Here is a 21,977-nt window from a genome sequence, read left to right as displayed (position 1 = left end):
CCTTGTCGCCGTTCTCTCCAGATGGTGTTCGCGCCACATTTGTCGCAGTTACTCGTGAACCGTCGGATATCCTGGTGCATATGAGGCCAGAAGAATGCTCGTCCTACTATGGCGCTTGTCCCGTTGTGTCCTGGGTGTCCTGAGAGTAGTAAGTCGTGGCTTTGCTGTATGATCTTAGTTCGTAGCGGCTCATATTCAGGGACCCATCGTCGGCCTCGATGGTAAAGCCGTCCTTGTTCGTCGGTCTTACAATCGGATATAGTAACTTTAAGGCCTAGTTCTCTAGGGAATGTTCGTAGCTTATTAGATACAGCACGGCGTATGCGGTCATATATCTTATCCTGTGCCTCTGCTTATTGCTAGAGGGTATCTAGCTTTGGGATAGCTTCTCTCAGAACCTCAACAGGGCAGGCTTGTATATTTAGTGGTATAAGGATCCGGTCTCGATAAGTAAGACGGTCATCATTATAGTCCTGTGGCATATCCTGTGGTCTTCGGGAGAGGGCGTCAGGTCGGAAGGCTTGTGCGCCTGGGCGATAAACAAGTTCATATTGGAATCGGGAAAGGAGTATTTGCCAGCGCATCTGTCGTTCACTTAGCCTTCAGATTGTATTGAAGTAGCGTAGGTTCTTATGGTCAGTCACCACCGTGAAGGAGCCGTCCAGGGACATTAGTTCAGCTTCCCATTGCTTCATGCAGTCAATAATAGCAAGTAGCTCTTTATCATGGATCTCATAGTTACATTCCACTGGGTTCAGCTTCCGTGAGTAGTAGGCGCAGGTTCGGAGCCGTCCTTCGTTGTCATATTAGGAAAGCGTTCCTCCATTAGCGTATCCTGAAGAATCAGTCTCCACTATTGTTTTCCGCGTAGGGTCAAAGGCGACTAGAACAGGCTCAGTGATAAAAAGGCTTTTTAGATCTTTAAAGGCTTTGTCAGATTGGTCATTCCATGTAAAGAGAGTACCACGGTGTGTGAGGTTAGTCAACGGTCGGACTATCTCAGAGTAGTTTCGGATGAACTGTCGGTAAAAGTTGGCGAACCCTAGGAACTGTCAGACTTCTCTTATATTAGTAGGGGCCTGCCATTCCTGTATTGCTTTCACCTTAGCGGGGTCCATGCGTATTCCTTTCTCTGCTTCTATTATAAATCCAAGGTATTTGGTGCTTTTTACTTCGAATTCGGATTTGTCGATGTCGACCTGGAGGCCAGCTTCACGGAGCCGTTGTAGTACCTTTCGGACGTGTTAGCGATGTTCTTTTAAGGTTCCGTCCGTGAAGATGAGGATATCATCGATGTATGCTGATACAAAGTCGTCTAGGAAGTCGTGTAAGGTCCAGTTAATGTATCGTTGGAACGTGCTTGGCGCATTAGCTAGGCCGAAGGGGGTCACGAGCCATTCGAAAAGGCCAAATCGAGTTCTAAAGGCAGTTAACCACTCATCCCCTTCGGTGATGCGGATTTTGTGAAAGGCTGCAGGCACGTCAAACTTCGTAAACCACTTTGCTTTTGATATTCGCTGTAGAGTCTCATGTATTAGTAGTAAAGGATAACGGTCCTTTTTAGTAATAGCGTTCAAGGCTCGATAGTCGACACAGAAGCGTAAGCCACCTCCAGGTTTCTTAACAAATAGTACTGGGGCTGCGGCTGGTGACTTGCTAACTCTTATAAATCCTTTTGATAGTAGTTCGTGCAGTGTTTTCCGTAAGACAAGAAGTTCTTCTCTCGACATATTATATAGTGGTCCCCACGGGGCTTCAGGTTTCTTTCCATCCTTATCTTTTTCTATCAGTTCAATTGTATAGTCGGCGCCAGGGCGGTGCCGGGGAAGCTTATCAGCTTCGACAGGGTCAAAAACATTAATATAATCTCGTAAATAATCAGGTAAGGCTTCTCGGGGCTCGGTTCTCTTCTTTGGTGCAAGCGCTTTATCAATATCAGCTATACTTGCTGCAAAAATCTTAATTCTATTATCAGGGTTTCGTTGTTGTCTTCTTCGTAGGGTCATTAATCCGTTGGCCGATATCTCGTAGGTGTTAGTGTGCTGGTTAGCTGCAGCTTGTATATTCGCATTAGTAATCTCAGTGCCATCGGGCAGTGTCATTCTCTCATTTGCAGGGTCGAGTATCACATTCAAGCTTCTCATCCATTCGATCCCTAATATCACGTCGTATTTCATTCTTGGTACCATATAAAAGCACATTCTTTTAATCCGGTGTCCTCCAATATCCATGGAGGCCACGACTATCTCACTAATAGTCTGATCTCTTATTCCATCGTATCCCCTCATGGGAATGGGGTTTATTGCGCATCGGGTGAGGCCATTTTTGGAGGCAAAAGATTCCTTTATTATTCCATATGTAAGGCATCCACTATTGGCTAACGTTCTAGCGTACACATGGCCATCCAGTTGTATATCGATTTCGAAGGCCTTGGAATTTCTCATCTTTGTTTCCATTTTCTTCATCCAACCTCGCTCCTGGGGGCGACTATCGCCAGGAGCTATTCGTTTTCCAAATCCAACTCCTCATCCCGGGGCATAGTGGCGCTCGTCGGTATATTGGCCGGAGCCGGTAGCGTTATGGGGTTGACGTTGTTCGTGACGGGTGTCCGACGGTTGCTAGGGGCAACCGGTCTACGGGTTTGAGGCCCGGCGGCGTATCGGGGAACGTAGGCGTTATTGCAAAGTCGCGCGATATGACCCAGTTGTTGGCAGTTATAACACGTTAGGGGAGGTCTCGCAGGGTTGGCGTTCGATATATCCATGGCATTGGGGTATAGAGGAGGGGCCGTGGCGGCAGCTGGTTGGTCGTTTGTATGGGGGTAGTGAGGTCGGTTCACTCGTCGGTTACGCCGTAGGTTCTCGATTCGCTGGTACTGTTCGAGGTCATTCGCGACTCTGTGGAGCTCTTCACAATAGGCTTCATATAAAATGGGCATGGATTTACCGATGCAGGCTTTCCGGATTTCCTGGTTAAGGGCTGGCTTGAGGCGGGAGATTCGTATATCATCAGGCCAGGCTTATCCTCCGGCTAGCAGTAAGAGACGTTCAAACTCAGTAATGAACTCCTGGAAAGGCGTGGCGCCCTGTCGGAGTCGGCTAAGTTCGGAGTTCGCACGCTCGACTAGTTGCTGGTCTTCAAACAGGATCCGTATATGGCGAAAGAATTCGGTTAGCGTGACGAAGGTGACAGTTCCCATCACTTGAGCACTCCCGTGGATACGCATCCAAGGGTATACTTTTGTACGAGCCTTTCCAGTGAATCTTCCATAGGCATATACTAACTGGGCGTAGGCGTCTCCTATCGCGGGTCCGTCAACGATGAGCTTGGATTCCAATTCGAGGATAAAAGGCATGAACTTGGAACGGTCTTCGTCGTCGTACTTTTCCGGATGGTTGGTCGCGTGCCGGGGCTGTAGTACCGGTGGGTTTGGTGCTTGGGGCGGTACATTGGGGACAACAGGAGGTTCAGGGTTCTGGGCAGAGGGAGCTGGTGTTTGTTCAAGGTGATTGATACGGCCTCGCATATCAGCCATATCAGTTCGCATTGCAGTCATTTGGTGGAGGACTTGATGGAGCATTTCTTCGGGAGTCGGTCCTTCCCCTTGGGAGGGTTCGGGTTGGTCAGGATTCATTGTTGCGTTGTCTTTTCTCTTTCTTTCTTTTCATAAGTCTTTGTCGATGTTATGTTTTCTAATGTTACGGGCTAGTCCCGCCTAATGCGCACTGTAAGGGCATATTAAAATAGAAAACATAACATGAAGAAAAGAAGGAAAGAAAACAACAAGATTCTCAGCTCGTATATGCAGTTCATATAGGGATAAGGAGCTCGCTGGTTCGGTCAATTCCTCTATACGTTCAGCACCGTCTCGGTGCTTGTGAGGGAACTTCGTGTGCCATTCCCGTATGTTCGGGGCTTGCTCGGTAACGTTGGTATGGCCCTGGGAATAGTATCCCGGATGCATTTCCCAAGGGTGTTATCCTTAGGTGTCATGCTCAGCGCCTGTCCGGTACTCGGGAATATCTTCACGTGTCGCACGTTCTCGGTGAGGGCTTGACTGCCCGAACCTATTTCATATGAGGTCAGCTCATAACATTATGCTTGAGACTATAAGGGCTCCTTATAGGCATGTAGCCTATAAGAATGCCCGAAGGCCCTTGGCGAATACGCCGTATAGGGGCGAGATGAGCGCCTAGATTTATATAATGCCCGAGACTGTTAGGGGCTGAGACCCCGAGGCCCTAAGGGCCCTGGGACCTAGCTAAGGCTACAACCGAGTCTGTCATAGCCTGTAGTGCTCTATATAGACTTTAAACCTGATTAATAATAATAACTGGTCTATTTAAACAGCTATCTAGAACATTAAGCAAAAATCCAGCTTTGTTATAGGATTGCTGATATATTATAAATGGCTATTTTGTATACGATTACAAGGTGTGCCACTTACCCATGAAATAACTACGTTACGCACACTAGTTGACTAAGCACTAACCGAGGTGATGTATAACTTTATATTAGGGTCAGGGTTACTTAACAAACAAAATCTGACCCCCATATATCTACTAGGATCCGCATTGCCATTCATTTTTAGGCCTTACAGTATGCAACACGCTTCGTCCCCATATAGAAATTATTGTTTCGTCTGCAAATCGAGATCATCGCTTAGAGGATGAGGATCCACCCCACAAAGCTGTAGGGCAAGATCTGAGTTATCTCCACATTTATAAAGGTATGTGCGGCTACGTCGTGGAAATCCATTAAACCAGGTAATATGTTTGCAATGAGGGCCTTTGGGTTGCACAGGGGCGAGCACGACGGAGTGTCCATCCAAGGGATCCCCATAGGAATTATAGATTACGTAATAGATTTCGTCACCGTGCCAGTTATAGTGAAAGTGAGTTTGAGGTGCACAGTTTAAAAGACCATCTGGTGTGATAGTAATCTTCAAGTCTACACCATCAATAGACCGACGTATATGTTCAATATAGTGGGTTCCTGGCGTCAGGATTAGATTTTGGCTCCCCATATGGTTATCAGTCCAGACAAACACATTGAACAGGCAGTTATTATAAACACCGACGGTGCCATTAGCAGCAGCCAAGGAAGAAAGACCACTAATAGTGGTAAGGATACTAAATAAACTATACATTTTGTTTGTGCTCATAGATAGATAATAACATCAACTACACTCTAGAAAGATTAAGAACCTTATAGGACATTAGCCCATTTTATATTACTCCTACTACTGTATAATCAATTAATATTATTATTTATAAACACTAGTAACTATATTGATATAATAGGCTTAATAGCCTAGTATCAAAAGTTCTCAACACAAGATTTAAGATAGCTTATACTACCGGTTAAGAATAACCACTATAAATAGGTAACCTATACCGAGGCATTAGAAAAAGAAATAATACTAAGTAGGACTTTGGAACAATCTTATCCAGATAACACACGCCAATAATTTTCTGACTGTCTAAGACACGACAAATTAGAGAATAGATAAAGTATAAGTCAGTCAGGAAATAGAATTTATTAGCATATATTATCTGGATAAGAATCATAAGATCATAAGAGTTATCACCTGTGTCACGGACCTGGATCCACCTTAGTTAAACAGTGTTGTGTCGAGGTACGCTAGGCTTGGTTGAACCACACAAAGGTTCCTTGAGTCGCAGAAGATAAAGTAACTTGAGTAAACAAAGTAACAATAGTCGAACTGGTGTCTGGAAGTCTTAAACGTAACTAAGATAGAAGAGATCCCCCATACAGCCGGGTGCCCGTACGAGTTAGAATGCCTTGCTGACTCTCACTGTCAAAGTCTAATATCAAGTGACTTAGATTAAAGAGCTATGAAGAACTAAATACATGATGGTAAAGAACGTCCTTATATATCCAGTCCTCCATGTTCTGTATATCGTATATCGTCTACCACTTGTGGTAGATGGTAGATGGTAGATCAAACAATACCCAATGAGCATAGCTTATTGTGTCTACCATTTATCTTTCTTATCAGTGGTATCCTATTCTTATCTCCACGTGACTTAGTGCGTGTCCCGTATCAAGGTGTCTCAGCCTGATATCCTTCCACCGATCTTGTCATCGTATGGTTCATACGCTCGCAAATCCAAAGTGACCTTTCCTTCCTGGTCATAGTATAAATTAGCTTCATGCAGGTTGGTTTATAACATCACCTCCCCTCTCTGAGAGCCTTTGTCCTCAAAGGTTTAAATAGAAAGACGCGCCCTCGTTCCCAGCGTGACCCTGCTTTCTTTGTTGGTAAGTGTTCCTGCCATGTTGTCGCCATGCCTCGTTCAAAAGTGATTTTAAAAACTGATCCTGTGCGCCAGAAAAGAGATCAGACCAAGAATCGCATTGTTAATTCTTCCCTTATTATCTCGAACGGTTTCATCGCCGATTTTCCTTGCGAGCACTGCCGTCGAAACGATTATATTTATATGATAAGCGAGGATAAAGCAAAGTGTGCCGCCTGTACCCGTCGTGGTCGGCCATGTGAACGTCGGTTTCACAGTAAAAAAGAGTGGAATGATTTGAAAAACGCCGAGGATAAAGTCAAATCCGAACTCGAAGAAGCAGAAACCGAATTAGAGAAGGTTTTTATGGCTCAACAAGAATTGTTTGCCAAAGTTCGTCGTTTGCGAAAACAAAAGGATTTCCTTAAGGAACGTGGTATGAGCATGCGGTCTCATAATCAAAAAGTGTTGGAGATTCTAGATTCCAAGAATCCTCCGACCGATGCTGAGGTGGCCGTTATTGATGCTGAGATTATGTAAGAATAACTAGAATCCCATGTTCTTACTGCGACCTCCAGTTCCCTTGACGCGTGGCTCGCCAATCCTGAACAACTTCCTGCCGATTTGATGGGTGTCGTCGGCGATACCTCTCTAGAACTTCCGGCGCTCCCGCGAGGTTCTCAATAGGTTCCCAGGTGCTTTCTTTGGAACTGTATCCTTTCCATTTTATGAGGTAATACATTTTCTTGTCTGGTGATTGTTTCTCCGCTAATATCTTATCGACTTCATAGGTTTCTTCTTCGATTGTGATTTCTTTCTGCGTCTTAGCGTTCCGTGGTGCTGGTTCCAATAATGAGACATGAAAAACTGGGTGTATTCTCATAGTTGTCGGTAGTTTGAGTCTATAATTGACTTCACTAATTTTTTCTTCAATTTCGAATGGTCCGATTCGTAGGTGGTCGAGTTTTCTCGTTGGTCGTGTGGTTTGAATGTTTTTGGTTGAAAGATAGACCTTCCCCCCTTTCTGGAAATCTGGTCCCTTCAGATGTTTTTTATTGTAGTAACCCGTTGTAAGTTTGTTTTGGTTAATGATTTCTGTCTTCAGAAAGAAGTAGAGAGCATTTATATCTTGAACTTTCTGCTCTGCCGTCAGGTTAACTGGTTGTTTAAACCTTGGTTGTCCTGGTAGTCTCATTTCTCGTCCATAATTCGCAAAATATGGGGTTATTTCTGTGGTGGAATGTTTCGATGTGTTGTACGCTATCTGGGCTATAGGTAGTAGTATTGCCCAGTTATCCTAGTCATGATTCACATAGTGTCGTAGGTATTGTTCCAGTGTTTGGTTTGTTCGTTCAGTTTGTCCGTTTGTTTGTGGATGATAGGCTGTTGACAATCGTTGTTGTCCTCCCATCAGGTTCATCATTGATTTCCATAGTTTTAATAAGAAAGTAGCTCCCCTGTCTGATACTATAATCTCAGGTATGCCATAATGTTTGAAAACTTCCTCTATTAGTATCTGTGGCAATCCTTCTGCGTTCATTTCTTCCACTGTTAGTATGAAATGTGCGTATTTTATTAGTTGGTCCACAACTACTAGAATTGCGTTGTAGTTGTTTGATTCTGGTAGTTTGACAATATAGTCCATTGTAATCCATTGCTATGGATATTCTGGTGCTTCGATTTCCTGTAGTAATCTATATAGTTTGTGCCTTTTGATCTTGTTCTTTTGACACATGTCGCATTCTTCGATGTATTTCTTAATATTCTTTATTATTTGTGGCCAGTAGTAGTTCCTTGAAACTCGTTCTAACGTGTTAGCCTGTCCTGGGTGACCACTAGTTAAAGTGTCATGATGAAGCTGAATGATCTTATTCCTCAGTGTTTTTGGTACATAGATTAGACCATGCCAAAACACTAATCCCGTTTCCGTCTCATTGACTCAGTTGTCCTTATTTTCTAGCGCTTCCTGGACCCATTCGTCCTTGAGCGTTTCCTCAACTAGCTTGTCTTGTAGTTCTGAGTCTATCATAACTTCCGCCGTTGCTGCGAGAGTGGTGATTTAGGGATTATACTCCAAGTCTCCTTTCCTGTTGGTGCGTAGTAATGCCGGTTCTGGTGTTTTGATTCCTTCTTCATGGTCTGGTCGTCTGCTCAAAGCATCCGCCCTTTCATTCTCTTTTCTTTGTAATATTCGATTATGAAGTAATAGTTTCTAAATATTTCGGACCATCTTGCTTGTCTTCTCATTAATATTTTAGTTGTCGTGAAGTAAGTAAGGTTCTTGTGATCCGTAATAATTCGTACTAGGTATTTGGCCCCTTCCAAATACACTCTCCAATGTTGTAGTGCCCTAATAATTGCCAATAATTCCTTGTCATGAATCTCGTAGTTCAATTCTGCGTCGATCAGTTTCTTCGAATAGTATGCAACTAGTCTAGGTTTCCCATCTGGTCCTGGTTGTGTCATTGTTGCCCTGATTGCGAAGTCTGATGCGTCTGTTTCTAATATTATTAGCAGTTCTAGGTCATACTGTGCTAATATAAATACTATAATTATTCAGTATTTGACTTCTTTGAATGCTTCTTCCTATTCGTCCCCCTATTTATAGGGTTTGTCTTTCTTCAGTAGTCTGAATAGTGGTTCTATGATCTTTACGTATCCTTCAACGTATCGTCGATAGTAGTTGATCAGTCCAATGAATTCTTATAATTATTTAATATTCTTCAGTATAGACTAATCCCTAATTACCTGTACTTTTTCCTTTTCTGTTTATATTCCTGCTCGTGTAATTCTGTGTCCTAAGAAATCTGTTTCTTGCATATAAAATTCACATTTCCTCAGTTTGACTTGTAGCTTTGCAATTCTCAGTTTCCGTAATACTATCTTGACGTGTTGTATATATTCTTCCAAATTGTTAGAGAATATTAGAATGTCATCCAAGTAAGCAATAGTAAAATCATGTAAGTATAGTGACATTACGTCGTTGATGTATCATTGAAATACTGCTAGTGCGTTGGTGAGCCTGAATGGCATGACCAAATACTCAAAATGTCTGAACTTGGTTTTGAATGCCGTCTTCCATTCTTCTCCTTCCTTAATCCTAATACGATTATACGCGTCAGTAATATCGAGTTTGGTAAACCATTTTTTGTCTCGAACTTTGTCTTGTATTTCCGTAATTAGTAGTAAGGGGTAACTGTCCCTTATTGTGATGTTGTTGAGTTGCCGAAAGTCAACACACATTCTCAAATCTGTTGTTCCCTTTTTCTTGACGAATAGTACTGGGTATCCTGCCGGCGACGTTGATAGCTGTATATATCCCTTTTTCAAATTCTCGTCGATGTACTTTTTTAGAGCTTCCTCTTCATTTCCTGATACTAGGTAAATTTTTTAGAGTACTGGCTCTTTTCCTTCCTTGAGTGGAATAGTATAATCCTACTCGCTGTGGTCTGGTAAGGCTTTGTATGTTCCGTCAAATAAATCTTTGAACTGTTTGTATTCTTTAGATAACACAACCTCCGTGCTGCTTTTAAGTTGTCGTTCCTCTTCCGCGACTTCGGTGATGGTTGTACTCTTTTTGCTATCTTATAAGGGAGCGTCTATTATTTCCTTAACATTGACCTCCAGGTCTTCCTTCGTCATGGAAGCTTTAATAGTTAGGGTCTCTTCTAGGCAGTTACATCTCGTCAGGTGAACTTGTCCCTTATTCCAGTGGATCTCTAGATTGTGTTTTCTCAACTAAGGAGCTCCTAATATCACGTCGTCTCGTCCGAGTTCAGTGATATCAAAGTTAATCATTTCAGTATGTTTGTCAATAATCATAGTTAACTATCCTGTTTCTTTAGTGATTCCATCTTTGTTCAAAACTTCTCTATTAAGTCCTGTTAAAGGAATTGGTCGTGGTTTCTTTCTTCCCAGAATTTGAAGTCGTTCCTGGCATCTTGGGTCTATATAGTTTCCCGTTGCTCCCGAGTCGATCATGACATTGACTTTATTCCCTAGTATGTCTACTATAATCTTGAAGTGTTCTCCTCTTTCCGTATCTTTAAGTTCTTTTTCTTCGTCTTGCTTTTGGAGTCGTTCGTTTATCTCCTTTAATGTCTATCGTACTGTTTCTTCCCATACTTCATTTTCGTTAATCTGGTTGTGTTTCGTTACTAATTCTTTAAAGATGTCTAAGCTGGTCCTTGTTGATTTCTCAGTTATTTAGGTGCTTTGTGTACTCCCAGCCTCTGTCTACTGCTTCGCTTTGAGTACCGCGGCATCTATACTTTGTTGTAGGTCAGGTTTTTTAGGAATCCCTTGTTCCTTAATTCGTAGCCATTCGCAATTTGTTGGCTTCCTTCCTTTCCGTTGTCTTGGAAAGTATCCGCTTCCTTGCTTTGCTTCCAGATACGCATTATACTAGTCTTCAGTACAGAAAGTCTATGCAATCAATCCATGCCCTGGATGCTTGGAGTTGTCATAAAGTTCTATGTAGTTTGGTTTATATTTAAATCCTACTGTCTATTCGATTTCTTCCCATTCGTCTTCCATAGGGTATTCTTCTATAAGCCTTTCTTAAGCATCCTGATATTCGCTCTCAAGGTTTTCGTCGTTTTTCTTCTCAGTTTCCAGTTGACTGGTAACCCCTTGGTTTTCATAACCATATAATTCGTGTGCGTGCATCATCTCCATATGTAGGTTCACTTCGCTTTCAGTCCCACTGAAACTATAACACTCGTTATCATGGTAGTCGTTGATGCCGTAATCTCCTTAATCCCATTCAGCATAGTTCTCCTGGTCTTCTTCGTTAAATCTAGTAGCCTTTAGCTGTCTTTCTTGTTTTGGACTTTTGCATTCTCTTGCATAGTGCCCTTTTTTATAGCAGTTGTAACATTCAACATTGCTTTTGTCTCCTAGCTTCTTGCTAAACTTCTTTTGCTCAGCCGTGGCGTCCAACTCCATTGGCATTGGTTCATAAGGATCGTATTTGCGTTGATTCTGGTTTGTTCGATGATGGTTTCGTGGTGTAGGCATAGTCCCATGCTTCCGCCATCCTTGCATTTCTCGTCTTTTCTGTTTCATTTCATAGAATTTGTTGTCGATCTTGACTGCTTGTTCTATGAATTCGTCTATGTCGTCAGGTCGATCCATCTTGATAAGTTCCATTTGAACTTCTTCTTTCAACATGTTTTCAAACATGCCAATGAGTACTTCATCGTCGTAGTCTAGTACCATTGCAATCTGTTTGAATCGTACCGCTAGCTGCTGAGCAGACCCAGTCTATCATAGTTGTCATAGTTGTCTTTCAGCATTTCGGGTTTCGTCCGCGTTTCCGAATGCTAACTTGAACTTTTCCTTGAATGTTTTATATGATTCAAGTATTTCCTTGGTATTAGTGCTCTAATCTTTCTTTTTAGAATTATAGTATTCCCGGAGTACTGGTTCAATCCACTGAAAAGCTTCTCTTGTCAGACAGGTCGCCACAAAGATCACCTTGGATTCTTCCGTGCTTAGCGATGCTCCATTGATCGCAATGTGCATGTCCATCTGGGTCAGGAAGTTCTTGAGTTCAGATCGTTTTCCGTCAAATATCTGAGGCTTTGGTGTCTTTGGCTGTTTTGCAGCGAGTTGTGCTTCTAGCTCCTGAATTCTTGCTTGCAGTCTAGCTGTGGCGGTGTTCGCTCCCACAGTGCTAGCTGTTGGTGTTAGTGTGTCGCCTGCCATGTTAGTAGTTTCCGCTTTGGGTAATACTTTCCTAACTGGGTAACTTTTGTCACAATAGTACTTGATTCCTAGCGTATCCCGGAGTCAAGACGATAGCTCTTTTGTCACAGACCTGGATCCACCTTAGTTAAACAGTGTTGTGTCGAGGTACGCTAGGCTTGGTTGAACCACACAAAGGTTCCTTGAGTCGCAGAAGATAAAGTAACTTGAGTAAACAAAGTAACAATAGTCGAACTGGTGTCTGGAAGTCTTAAACGTAACTGTTGGTTTAGCTATAATCCGTATCACGAAGCATAGATTAGGGAGCAAGGGCGGTCCAACAGCCCTACGTGGTGAGCCTGCTTATAAGCATAAATATTCAATTATAAACGACTGACTCCCCGAAACCGTAGGGGCATGGGGGTGCCTAGTGAGCTATATACGAGGTTGCTCCGGGGGCGCTAGGGATATAGTAATCCCGCTCCGTACGTACATGTCGGTTCTGCGCCGGGGGTGTAGAAGCGCCGAATCATGAGATCAATATTCCGACACTGGCAACCTTCTAGAAGAAAAGACGTAGCGAACGACATACAATCTGGTTCAGAAACAGGCATATAGTGAATGAGTAGAGACGTCAAAGAAAAACAAGAAAGTGGTAAAGGAATGGTGCGAATCGGGGCATCTGGCCGTACGGCTACTGCTTCGGTGATTCCAACGGTGTAGCAAATCTTACAGTCTTGGGTTCGGGGCTGCGCGTCGTAACTGATCTCTCCACCCATCCGTCAACGTTGATACGTAGCTTGTTCGTATCAATAAGCTCTTGTAGAGCGTGGCACGGCTTGCTCTTTGTCATGGCGTCAGCAGGATTGCTGTTGCCGTCAATCCATCTGACCTCCGTGATCTCTTGTCGTTCGTACGATTGGCGGAGGCACATGAGATCGATCATAAGGCGTTTCTCGTGTGTGGTGCCGAGCTTGACGAGGCATTCATATAAGCTCTTCGAATCGGTGCAAACAATTAGCGGAAGTGGTTCAGTGAGATGGAGTAGCTGCGTAAGGGTTGACTTGATTGCAGCTGCAGCATCGAATCCATTAGCTAGTGCGTACGTTTCTGAGCCAAGTACGCTACGTGTGATTCGCTTGCACTTCGTAGATGACCAATGAAGGATATTCGCGTTATTTGCTTCATCTGCTAGTACGATAACGTAGCCGAGTTGTGAAGAATAATCCTTATTATTTGCAAATGAAGCATCGACGAATGCGATAAGCCGTAGGGTCTGTACATCTAGTTCAACGAATCGTAGTCCTCGTTCGGGGTTGTCAATTTGCCATTGTAGCCGTTTATTCAAGGCTTTGATATCGTCTTTTTGTGGATCCGTAGCTTGCGCTGCGTACGATAGATCAAATGAAGCTTCGGGTTGTGACATTGAAGCTATATACGCACCGAGAGCTCGCTGAGCAATGTACTGCTCTTGCGGTGTGGCATCTTTTCGTACTTTGCCACGTGAGTTCGTAGTATCCGCGGCTTGATCTTGTACGGGCCGAATATGGCTGCAGGTGCGTTTCTGGGTGAGGGTAATGCCCTGGGCAGTCTCTGTAACAACCGCACCATTGAATTTAAGTGGATTATCGGTTGTTAGCTGTTCACGGGGCTTGCAGAGGATCTTCGCACGTCGGATCTCTTCTTCTTCACGTGCTGCGAAGGTGTCATTCGCAACGATTAGTGTATCGTCGGTTTGCATGCCGATAATACCGAATCCTTGCTTCGAATCAGAGCAGTGTAAGAGGCATGGGTCGTAGGTGGACACGTCCATATTGAGGTTTTCCGTATGGTGGTTGTGATAGGTACGAAACCAGTGATTGCCTGCTTCGGGTATGCCGTAAAGAGGTCTCACAACTTTGAGAAACGTACCTCCGGGAAAATATTGTGCTAATTCTGGTGTGATCCGTATATAGAAGTCACGATTGAGCTTCGTTGTTGACTGAATATAGGCCTGTGTGACGTCGCGAATGTAACAACGTACGTTTTTCATGATCGTAGCGAAGCAGAGAATGATACGTTGACTGGCTCGTTGTATTGTCGGTGACTGCGTTAGTACGTACTCCTTGCCTTCATCGTTGTAGGCTTGTACGACGAGCCGCGATTTCTCAAAGGCTTTGTCGGTGCCGTTATTTTTCACTTCGTTAACGAATCTTGCAGTAAATATACGCGTGCCCGGTGGTATATCTTTTTCTTGAGCGTATTCGAATACACCCCGTTCTAGCAAACCGTTGATCTCTTTCTGCTGTGAACCTTCGAATCGGGCTAGTACGGTAGCTGCGAATTGGTGACGTGATTCGTCTTCATGCTCCTTCGTGAATTCGCCTAGGAACGTATGCTGCATGTAATCTTCTCTGTACCGTGTAGGTAAGCGGCGATCTCGCTGGGGGCGCTGTAAGCTGCTTGCTTCGGGTTCGTATTGTGGGATCACGACCGCAGGTGGTGGAGGAATTGTTTCATGCGGTATAGGTTCGTTTTCTTCATCCGGGGTGCGGTCCTCAGTAGTGGTCTTATCGGGGCTGGCTTCGTCTTTCGTTTTGTCGATCTCAGTGTAGTACGGTTTGACAGCTGTTGACCGGAATGGGGTCGGTCCATTTGGAAGCTCGATTATGCACGTTTCGTTGCTCATTACTAGTAATTTGTACGGTCCGGTCCATTTTCCTGCATATCCGGTGTTCCCTTCTCTCCATACGAGTATGTCCGAATTGAGAGGAAGACGGTGTACGGCTGTTGACGATGGTCCGTTTCTGGTGTTGACAGCGTCGGTGACCTGGCGTTGAGCACGTAACCTACGAATCTCGGTCATTGCTTTCTTAACCGCAGCGGCGCGTTGAGTAATCGTAGGTGCAGGGGGGTCATATTCAGTCATTCGTGGGTAGGCGCCAAAGACGAGAAGGGTCGGCACAAGGCCATCTGGGCCTGCAGTGTCATTGACAGCTTTTACAGCCATTTGTAAGGCTGCTTCGGCGGAGATATCGGGTAGTTCTTCTTTCATGATTTCGTACGAACGGCGAAGTACGGCATGGTATCGTTCAACAGCGCCAATAGACCAATGGGCTTCAACAGGTACGGTAGTAACAATTATATCCATTGACGAAGCGTCTCGCGAGAATTCTTTGCTGGTGAAGTTCTTGCCGGCGTCAGTAACAATGAAATCAGGGGGGCCAAGGTACATATCGATCCACATAATCCGTAGTGCGGTCCATGTCGCTTTCGCTGAAATATTTTCGAGCCAACGTGCGGCGTTAAAGCGCGTAGCTTCGTCAACGACATGGAGCACCGGTTTTCCGTTAATATACATAATATCGACAATAATTGAATGGTTGAAGCTGACGTCGTCCCGTACCGTGAATCTAAAACGACCGGGGGATTGGCCGTAGATTTGGCAATGGTGGCAGAACTTCCCTATGTGCTTTAGTGCTTCGGTATCGACATCGTGGCCAGCGCGTACGAGCAGTTTTCGAAGCTTCTCGACTGACGGGTGGCCGAATCGGCGATGTAGGCGGCGTAGCTCGGTTTCCGTGAGGAAGCACGTATCGGTGTCAAAAGATTCGGTTAAGTACGATTTGAGCGAGTGATCCCATATAAGGAATGGATGACCGAAGCGTCGTGAGATTGGCGTTGTCATACCGGGCTTCGGTCCAACGAGAACGTTCTTCGTATTGTCAAAATAGATGCCTAGTCGATCCATGTCCTTGATCGAGAGTAGGAACGGTGTCATTACTTCAATGATGTGGAATCGTACGTCACCAACGGGGGTCGGTACGTCGATCGAGCCAATAGACTTGATTGATTCACCTGGTCCGAATCGTATAGCTGCCTGTCCTGCTGTAGAGGTATCGAGTGTGACGTTCCTAGCGGTTCTCCGGTAAGCAAGATATTGGGGGTATCCAGCCGTAGAGTGTTCTGCAGCGCCGGTGTCAATTAGGACTCCTATAAACGTGTTTGTCGAGTAACGGGGCTCGGTAAGGAAAGAATATTGGGGTAGCACTGGGAGAGTGTCGTACGGTGTGTCTATCGTTGCGGTAATGTCTCTAGATGTTGTATTGGTGCCATCTTTGGGCGGCTCCGAGTTGGCTCTGGATCGTAGCTTTGATTGAAGAAAATGAGCTGCGGAACGGTTGGCAAGATCATTAGTGAGCGATTTAGAGTATTCTTCGTGCTCTGGATTAGCAATCGTAAAGTAATTAACAGCATATGACGGTCCTTTGCTCTCATAATCCTGTGTTTCGTATCTGCTAGGTGCGTCCACGCCTGCGAGAAACGTTTTGAACTCTTCGTCGTCGTCCGGGCTGTCCTGATTCGTAGCTGCCGGGGGTTGTCCTTCTTTAGCGGTGAGGTACGCTTTCACGCGGTCCATGTACGGCTGTAGGGCTTTCTCTCGCTCTTCCGGGGTATGATTAGTTGACCAGCATCCGACCTTCTTGCAAACGTTGCACGTTTTTGGTGAGCGGTTCCATGAGGAGCTGCGGCGTCTGCGGTCACCGTATTGCTGCTGGTTCTGATATGGTGAACGGCCTCGGTACGGTGATCGTGATTGTCGGCGGTGATAGCGACGGTCTGTATAGTACGATTCAGTAGGGTGCTGTGCCGCGGCTTGCTTCGTGTCTTCGTACTGGCTAACACTTGACCGTAGGTCCTCTATAAGACCAGCAATAGTCAGTGAAGGTTTTCCCGTAGCGGCATGGCACGCAGGGACGAGGCGAGTAGCTGATATCAACTTTGCGTGATACGTAATGTCATTTCGAACCTGTGGGCGAAGCTTGTTGTAGAGCCGACGTAGGTCTTGTAGCATGAGCTCGAGGCATTCAGAGATCGATTTCTCCGGGTTCTTGCTTACAATATATGGTAACGTTGTTGTATCCCATTGCTCTTGTACGTGCCGTAGGTGCTCTTCGTTCTCGTAGTTGTTCTTGACAGCTATTATAGGGTCGATTCGTAGCTGAGTCCATTTTTCTATATTATCGAAATAGAACTGTAGTGCGTCTCCTTTCAGCATAATCCAAAGAGCTCGTCTCATTGCTTCAGCAGTGTGTACACCGGTGCTTCCACAAAGCTCTATAAAGATACGGTAACACATATCGAACGTGTCCTCGCTTCCTCCGTATTTGATCTCTTCGTTATACGCTTTTCGTAGGTGGCTGATATTCGCGTTATACGATAGTCCGTTCTGTTCCGTATACGATACTTCGACATCCTGTCGTCCCGGGGTCGTTGGGGGTACAGTTGGCTCGTACGTCGTTGTCATGCCGGGGGTTGTCGGGTTGTAAAATCGCTGTGTGAGAGGTGCCTTCAGTGTTGCCTCTTGAGGCTGTAGAAGCTGCGATCTTTGTCTTGTCATTGGTCCCAGTAGCGTGGCTGTAGGTGGTGAAGGCGTTTCTGGTTGTTCAAAGTGGGCACTTTGCTGCGGTGCTCGGTTTGTAGGATTTCGTAGCCTTTCAATTGTCTCGCCGTACGTAATATGGAGGTCCGGTGAATTGGGCTGCTCTCGTTGCTGTATAAGCTGTATGAGCTCACTCTCCGTCCATTGGTGTCTTTCAGCCTCAGCGCGTGCTTCGGCAAGAGGGATTGCCGGGTGTCTTTGGTCCTTTGCCACGTATACGCCGTTGCTCCGGAGCGTTTTTCGTAGCTTGAAGAGGGACGGCATTGGTGCTTGTCGTAGGTGCTGCTCCGTCCATAATACGAATTCTTGTTGGAATAGAAGCCATAATTCGTCGTCATACAAATCGTTATAGCCCTCGATTCGGGCAGCGATGCACTTTTCAAGGGTTTTTGTGTCCTTGTCAACCGGATTGAAGGCGTCCGAGTAATCCGGTGGTGACACCATGTTGTCAGTTGCTCAACGCCTGGTTCGGAGCGTTGGGAATGGGGGTTCGAATCGAAGCTGAGCGAACAGTTCAATCCGTAGTAGTAAAGAAGAAAATAGGGGCTCAGAGCTGATCTGTGGGCCTCACTGATCAGTGTTGGTTTAGCTATAATCCGTATCACGAAGCATAGATTAGGGAGCAAGGGCGGTCCAACAGCCCTACGTGGTGAGCCTGCTTATAAGCATAAATATTCAATTATAAACGACTGACTCCCCGAAACCGTAGGGGCATGGGGGTGCCTAGTGAGCTATATACGAGGTTGCTCCGGGGGCGCTAGGGATATAGTAATCCCGCTCCGTACGTACATGTCGGTTCTGCGCCGGGGGTGTAGAAGCGCCGAATCATGAGATCAATATTCCGACAGTAACTAAGATAGAAGAGATCCCCCATACAGCCGGGTGCCCGTACGAGTTAGAATGCCTTGCTGACTCTCACTGTCAAAGTCTAATATCAAGTGACTTAGATTAAGGAGCTATGAAGAACTAAATACATGATGGTAAAGAACGTCCTTATATATCCAGTCCTCCGTGTTCCGTATATCGTATATCGTCTACCACTTGTGGTAGATGGTAGATGGTAGATCAAACAATACCCAATGAGCATAGCTCATTGTGTCTACCATTTATCTTTCTTATCAGTGGTATCCTATTCTTATCTCCACGTGACTTAGTGCGTGTCCCGTACCAAGGTGTCTCAGCCTGACATCCTTCCACCGGTCTTGTCATCGTATGGTTCATACGCTCGCAAATCCAAAGTGACCTTTCCTTCCTGGTCATAGTATAAATTAGCGTCATGCAGGTTGATTCGTAACAGTCGAGGATTACCCCCAAGACGAGAAATGGCGCGAGAAATGGCAAATGTTTTACTTGCAGAAAGGGATAAGACCAAACCGCCTAAGAAAGTAGGCATCAACTGGATTGATTCATTTTTGAGCCGAAATCCAGATCTCAAATGCAAATTTGCACGCAGATTATCGCGTAAACGTGCTCTATGTGAAGATCCGGTTCTTATAAATGGCTTTTTTGAACGGATACTCTGCCTTAAACAGACGTACGGCATTGTTGATGATGATATCTACAACTTTGATGAAACCGGATTTGCTATGGGAATAGGGGCTATAGCAAAAGTTATATGCAGCTCTGATCACCAGGGGAAACCAAGCATTATTCAGCCTGGAAATCGTGAATGGGTGACTGTTGTTGAATGTGTTGGAAGTAGTGGTATTATAGTGCCTCCATTGATTATCTTCAAATCAAGGCATAACCAGGCTGAATGGTATACGGATCCTATGCTGCCCCCTGATTGGTCAATAACGCACTCACCAAAAGGCTGGACATCTGATGAACTAGGTTTACAATGGCTTGAAAAGATATTTGAGCCTTTTACGAGACCGCTCACAGTTGGCGCATATCGGCTTTTAATATTGGATGGTCATAGCAGCCATTTGACACCAGAATTTGATCGCGCTTGTGAAAAGTCTAATTGTTGGTTTAACTACGGTCCGTATCACGAAGCATAGACGGTAGTAAGGGCGATCCAACAACCCTACGGGGTGAGCCTGCTTATAAGCACGAATTCGTATGTATTATAATGACTGTCCCCCAGAAACGTAGGGAGATGGTGTGACGGACTTGGCGATACGCGGACAGAGGACTCAGCGGTCCCGTGACGGAACCCTAAGCCCTAGTTGAGAAGCCGTAACAAGAGTTATTCTTTGTCCTCAGGGTTTCCTAATTAGGCACCGCTGAGTCCTTTAGTGCGCGTATAAAAGGCTGTTAGCGAGCGGTGGTGGATATTTCTCTTCTTTCCTTCCTCATACGTAGTTTCTCAGTCAACAGGCTACCCTAGCTAGTTAGGAATGAGCATCGTTACAGATGGGGTGCCTAGCTAGCTATATAGGAGGTTGACGCGTACGCGCTAGGGATAGTAGTAATCCCGTTCCGTACGTACGCGTAGGTCCTGCACCCGGGGTGCAGGAGCGCCGAATCATGGGATTGATATTCCGACACTAATATTATTACATGTTGCTTACCGGCGCACTCTTCTCATATACTTCAACCATTAGATGTGGGCGTTTTTTCGGTGTTAAAGCGCTTATATGTGTAATGGAACTCTTGGTGAAGAGCCGGGTGCCAAGGATCGTGAGCAGTAGTAGATATATCAGTTGTACGCTTCCCTTTGGGGGATGATGATTCTTAATGGAGCGTTCTCCACGTTCTTCTTTCTGTTATTAACTAGAGTCTATCTAACTTAGGGGTAAACTATATTAGCTTCGGAATCACTAGCAGTCACGTGATGTCTTAACAATATGGAACTGCCGTTGAGAACCGGATCCGGATTGGCCTTCACCATGTCGATAAGATCGATTTTCTCGCTATGCTTTTATCTGTACGGCTTCAAACTTATTCCATACAAAATATTAAGAGCGGCTTTTCACATACTGGAATTGTGCCATATGATCCACAAAAAGTCATATCTCAATTACATCTTATGGTCCAAGAAGCCTCCCCAGTCCAGAGTCGCCTAATGTTACGAATCAACCTGCATGACGCTAGTCTATACTACGACCAAAAAGGAAAGGTCACTTTGGAATTACGAGCATATGAACCATACGATGACAAGACCAGTGGAAGGATGTCAGGATGAGACACTTCGGTATGGGACACACCAAGTCACGTGGAGATATGAATAATATACCATTATTCATAACGATAAGGAACACTACGAAACTACAGGATATCATTGGAAGGAATATCGTAGTATTGTAGTAAAGGACATCGTAGTATGCTACGATACTACGATATGAGCACTACGGAACATGGAGGACTGGATATATAAGGACACTCTTTTACCATCATTGTCACGGACCTGGATCCGTCTTAGTTAAACAGCGTTGTGTCGAGATACTTTAAGATAGTTGAACCACACAAAGGTTCCTTGAGTCGTCGTAGAGGTAACTTGAGTAAACGAAGTAACAATAGGTCGATCAATAGAAGAAGTCTTAAACGTAACTAAGATAGAAGAGATCCCCCGTACAGCCTGGTGCCCGTACGAGTATGAATGCCTTGCTGACTCTCACTGTTGTATTCAGGTGACTTATGTCAAAGAACTATGAAGAACTAAATACATGATAGTAAAAGAGTGTCCTTATATATCCAACCCCTCACGTTCCGTATATCGTATATCGTATACTCCTACAAAGTAGCAAGTATAAAGTATACGATATTCTTCCAATGATATCGTGTTATTCTGTATACCTTTATCTTATCTAAGATAATGGTATATTATTCATATCTTCACGTGACCTTGGTGCGTGTTCCATACCGCAGTATCCAGATTTCACTTATTGCCAGCGACTGGTTCTCAGTTAATCCGGTACAAGTTCATACCAACGTGAGCCTTCCCTTTCTCGCGATAGTGTCTTTTAGCGTCATGCAGGTTGATTCGTAACAATCATGTATTTAGTTCTTCATAGCTCTTTAATCTAAGTCACTTGATATTAGACTTTGACAGTGAGAGTCAGCAAGGCATTCTAACTCGTACGGGCACCCGGCTGTATGGGGGATCTCTTCTATCTTAGTTACGTTTAAGACTTCCAGACACCAGTTCGACTACTGTTACTTTGTTTACTCAAGTTACTTTATCTTCTGCGACTCAAGGAACCTTTGTGTGGTTCAACCAAGCCTAGCGTACCTCGACACAACACTGTTTAACTAAGGTGGATCCAGGTCCGTGACACCTAATACGTCAAGCAGTCATTCTTGGAGCCCTAAAACGCCTTATAATCCTCGTACGGTAGGGCGGCAGGGGAAAGCTATTAAAAAGCTTCTTAATATGACGAATTTAGAATCAAATACGCCGACAAGTCAAGCTCTTGATCAGTTACTCAAGGGAGCATTGATTACTATGCATAACGCCGCAATATTAACTAGCGAGAATCATAAACTACGCGAAGCAGTTGATCAATTGCAAAAGCGCCGTACTCGCCGTGCACAAGCCCTACCAAATGAGGGTATTTTGACAGTTTCTGAAGGCCGGGAGCTCGCTCAAGCTCTTGATCAAGCTCATGAGGCCGCTACAGTAACAAATCAGCCTGAGCCTCCACAGCGCGCTCAGCGCGCAC

General features: G+C 44.8%; 5 protein-coding genes across 5 annotated transcripts; 1 reads left to right on the top strand and 4 right to left on the bottom strand.

The window, feature by feature from the left end:
• Positions 1-1,244: 1,244 nt before the first annotated feature.
• On the bottom strand, positions 1,245-2,177 carry EYB26_003758 (uncharacterized protein; the record flags this gene model as incomplete). Its single annotated transcript, XM_054263052.1, has 1 exon — positions 1,245-2,177. One exon carries the CDS (start codon positions 2,175-2,177, stop codon positions 1,245-1,247), a length of 933 nt encoding a protein of 310 aa, XP_054119027.1.
• Positions 2,178-2,500: 323 nt separating this feature from the next.
• On the bottom strand, positions 2,501-2,938 carry EYB26_003757 (uncharacterized protein; the record flags this gene model as incomplete). Its single annotated transcript, XM_054263051.1, has 1 exon — positions 2,501-2,938. One exon carries the CDS (start codon positions 2,936-2,938, stop codon positions 2,501-2,503), a length of 438 nt encoding a protein of 145 aa, XP_054119026.1.
• Positions 2,939-6,112: 3,174 nt separating this feature from the next.
• Positions 6,113-7,123, top strand: EYB26_003756 (uncharacterized protein; the record flags this gene model as incomplete). Its single annotated transcript, XM_054263050.1, has 6 exons — positions 6,113-6,115; positions 6,173-6,182; positions 6,242-6,285; positions 6,357-6,796; positions 6,948-6,993; positions 7,052-7,123. The coding sequence occupies 6 exons, from the start codon at positions 6,113-6,115 to the stop codon at positions 7,121-7,123; spliced, it is 615 nt and encodes a 204-aa protein (XP_054119025.1).
• Positions 7,124-11,015: 3,892 nt separating this feature from the next.
• On the bottom strand, positions 11,016-11,969 carry EYB26_003755 (uncharacterized protein; the record flags this gene model as incomplete). Its single annotated transcript, XM_054263049.1, has 2 exons — positions 11,016-11,525; positions 11,685-11,969. 2 exons carry the CDS (start codon positions 11,967-11,969, stop codon positions 11,016-11,018), a joined length of 795 nt encoding a protein of 264 aa, XP_054119024.1.
• Positions 11,970-12,642: 673 nt separating this feature from the next.
• EYB26_003754 (uncharacterized protein) lies at positions 12,643-17,814 on the bottom strand (the record flags this gene model as incomplete). The annotated part of the gene is made up of 1 exon (XM_054263048.1): positions 12,643-17,814. One exon carries the CDS (start codon positions 17,812-17,814, stop codon positions 12,643-12,645), a length of 5,172 nt encoding a protein of 1,723 aa, XP_054119023.1.
• Positions 17,815-21,977: the final 4,163 nt, after the last annotated feature.

Source organism: Talaromyces marneffei, chromosome 2, assembly GCF_009556855.1.
Source record: "Talaromyces marneffei chromosome 2, complete sequence".
NCBI classification, from domain to species: Eukaryota; Fungi; Ascomycota; class Eurotiomycetes; order Eurotiales; family Trichocomaceae; genus Talaromyces; species Talaromyces marneffei.
The sequence above is the reverse complement of the archived record's forward strand: the minus strand, read 5'-3'. Positions and strand labels throughout refer to the sequence as shown.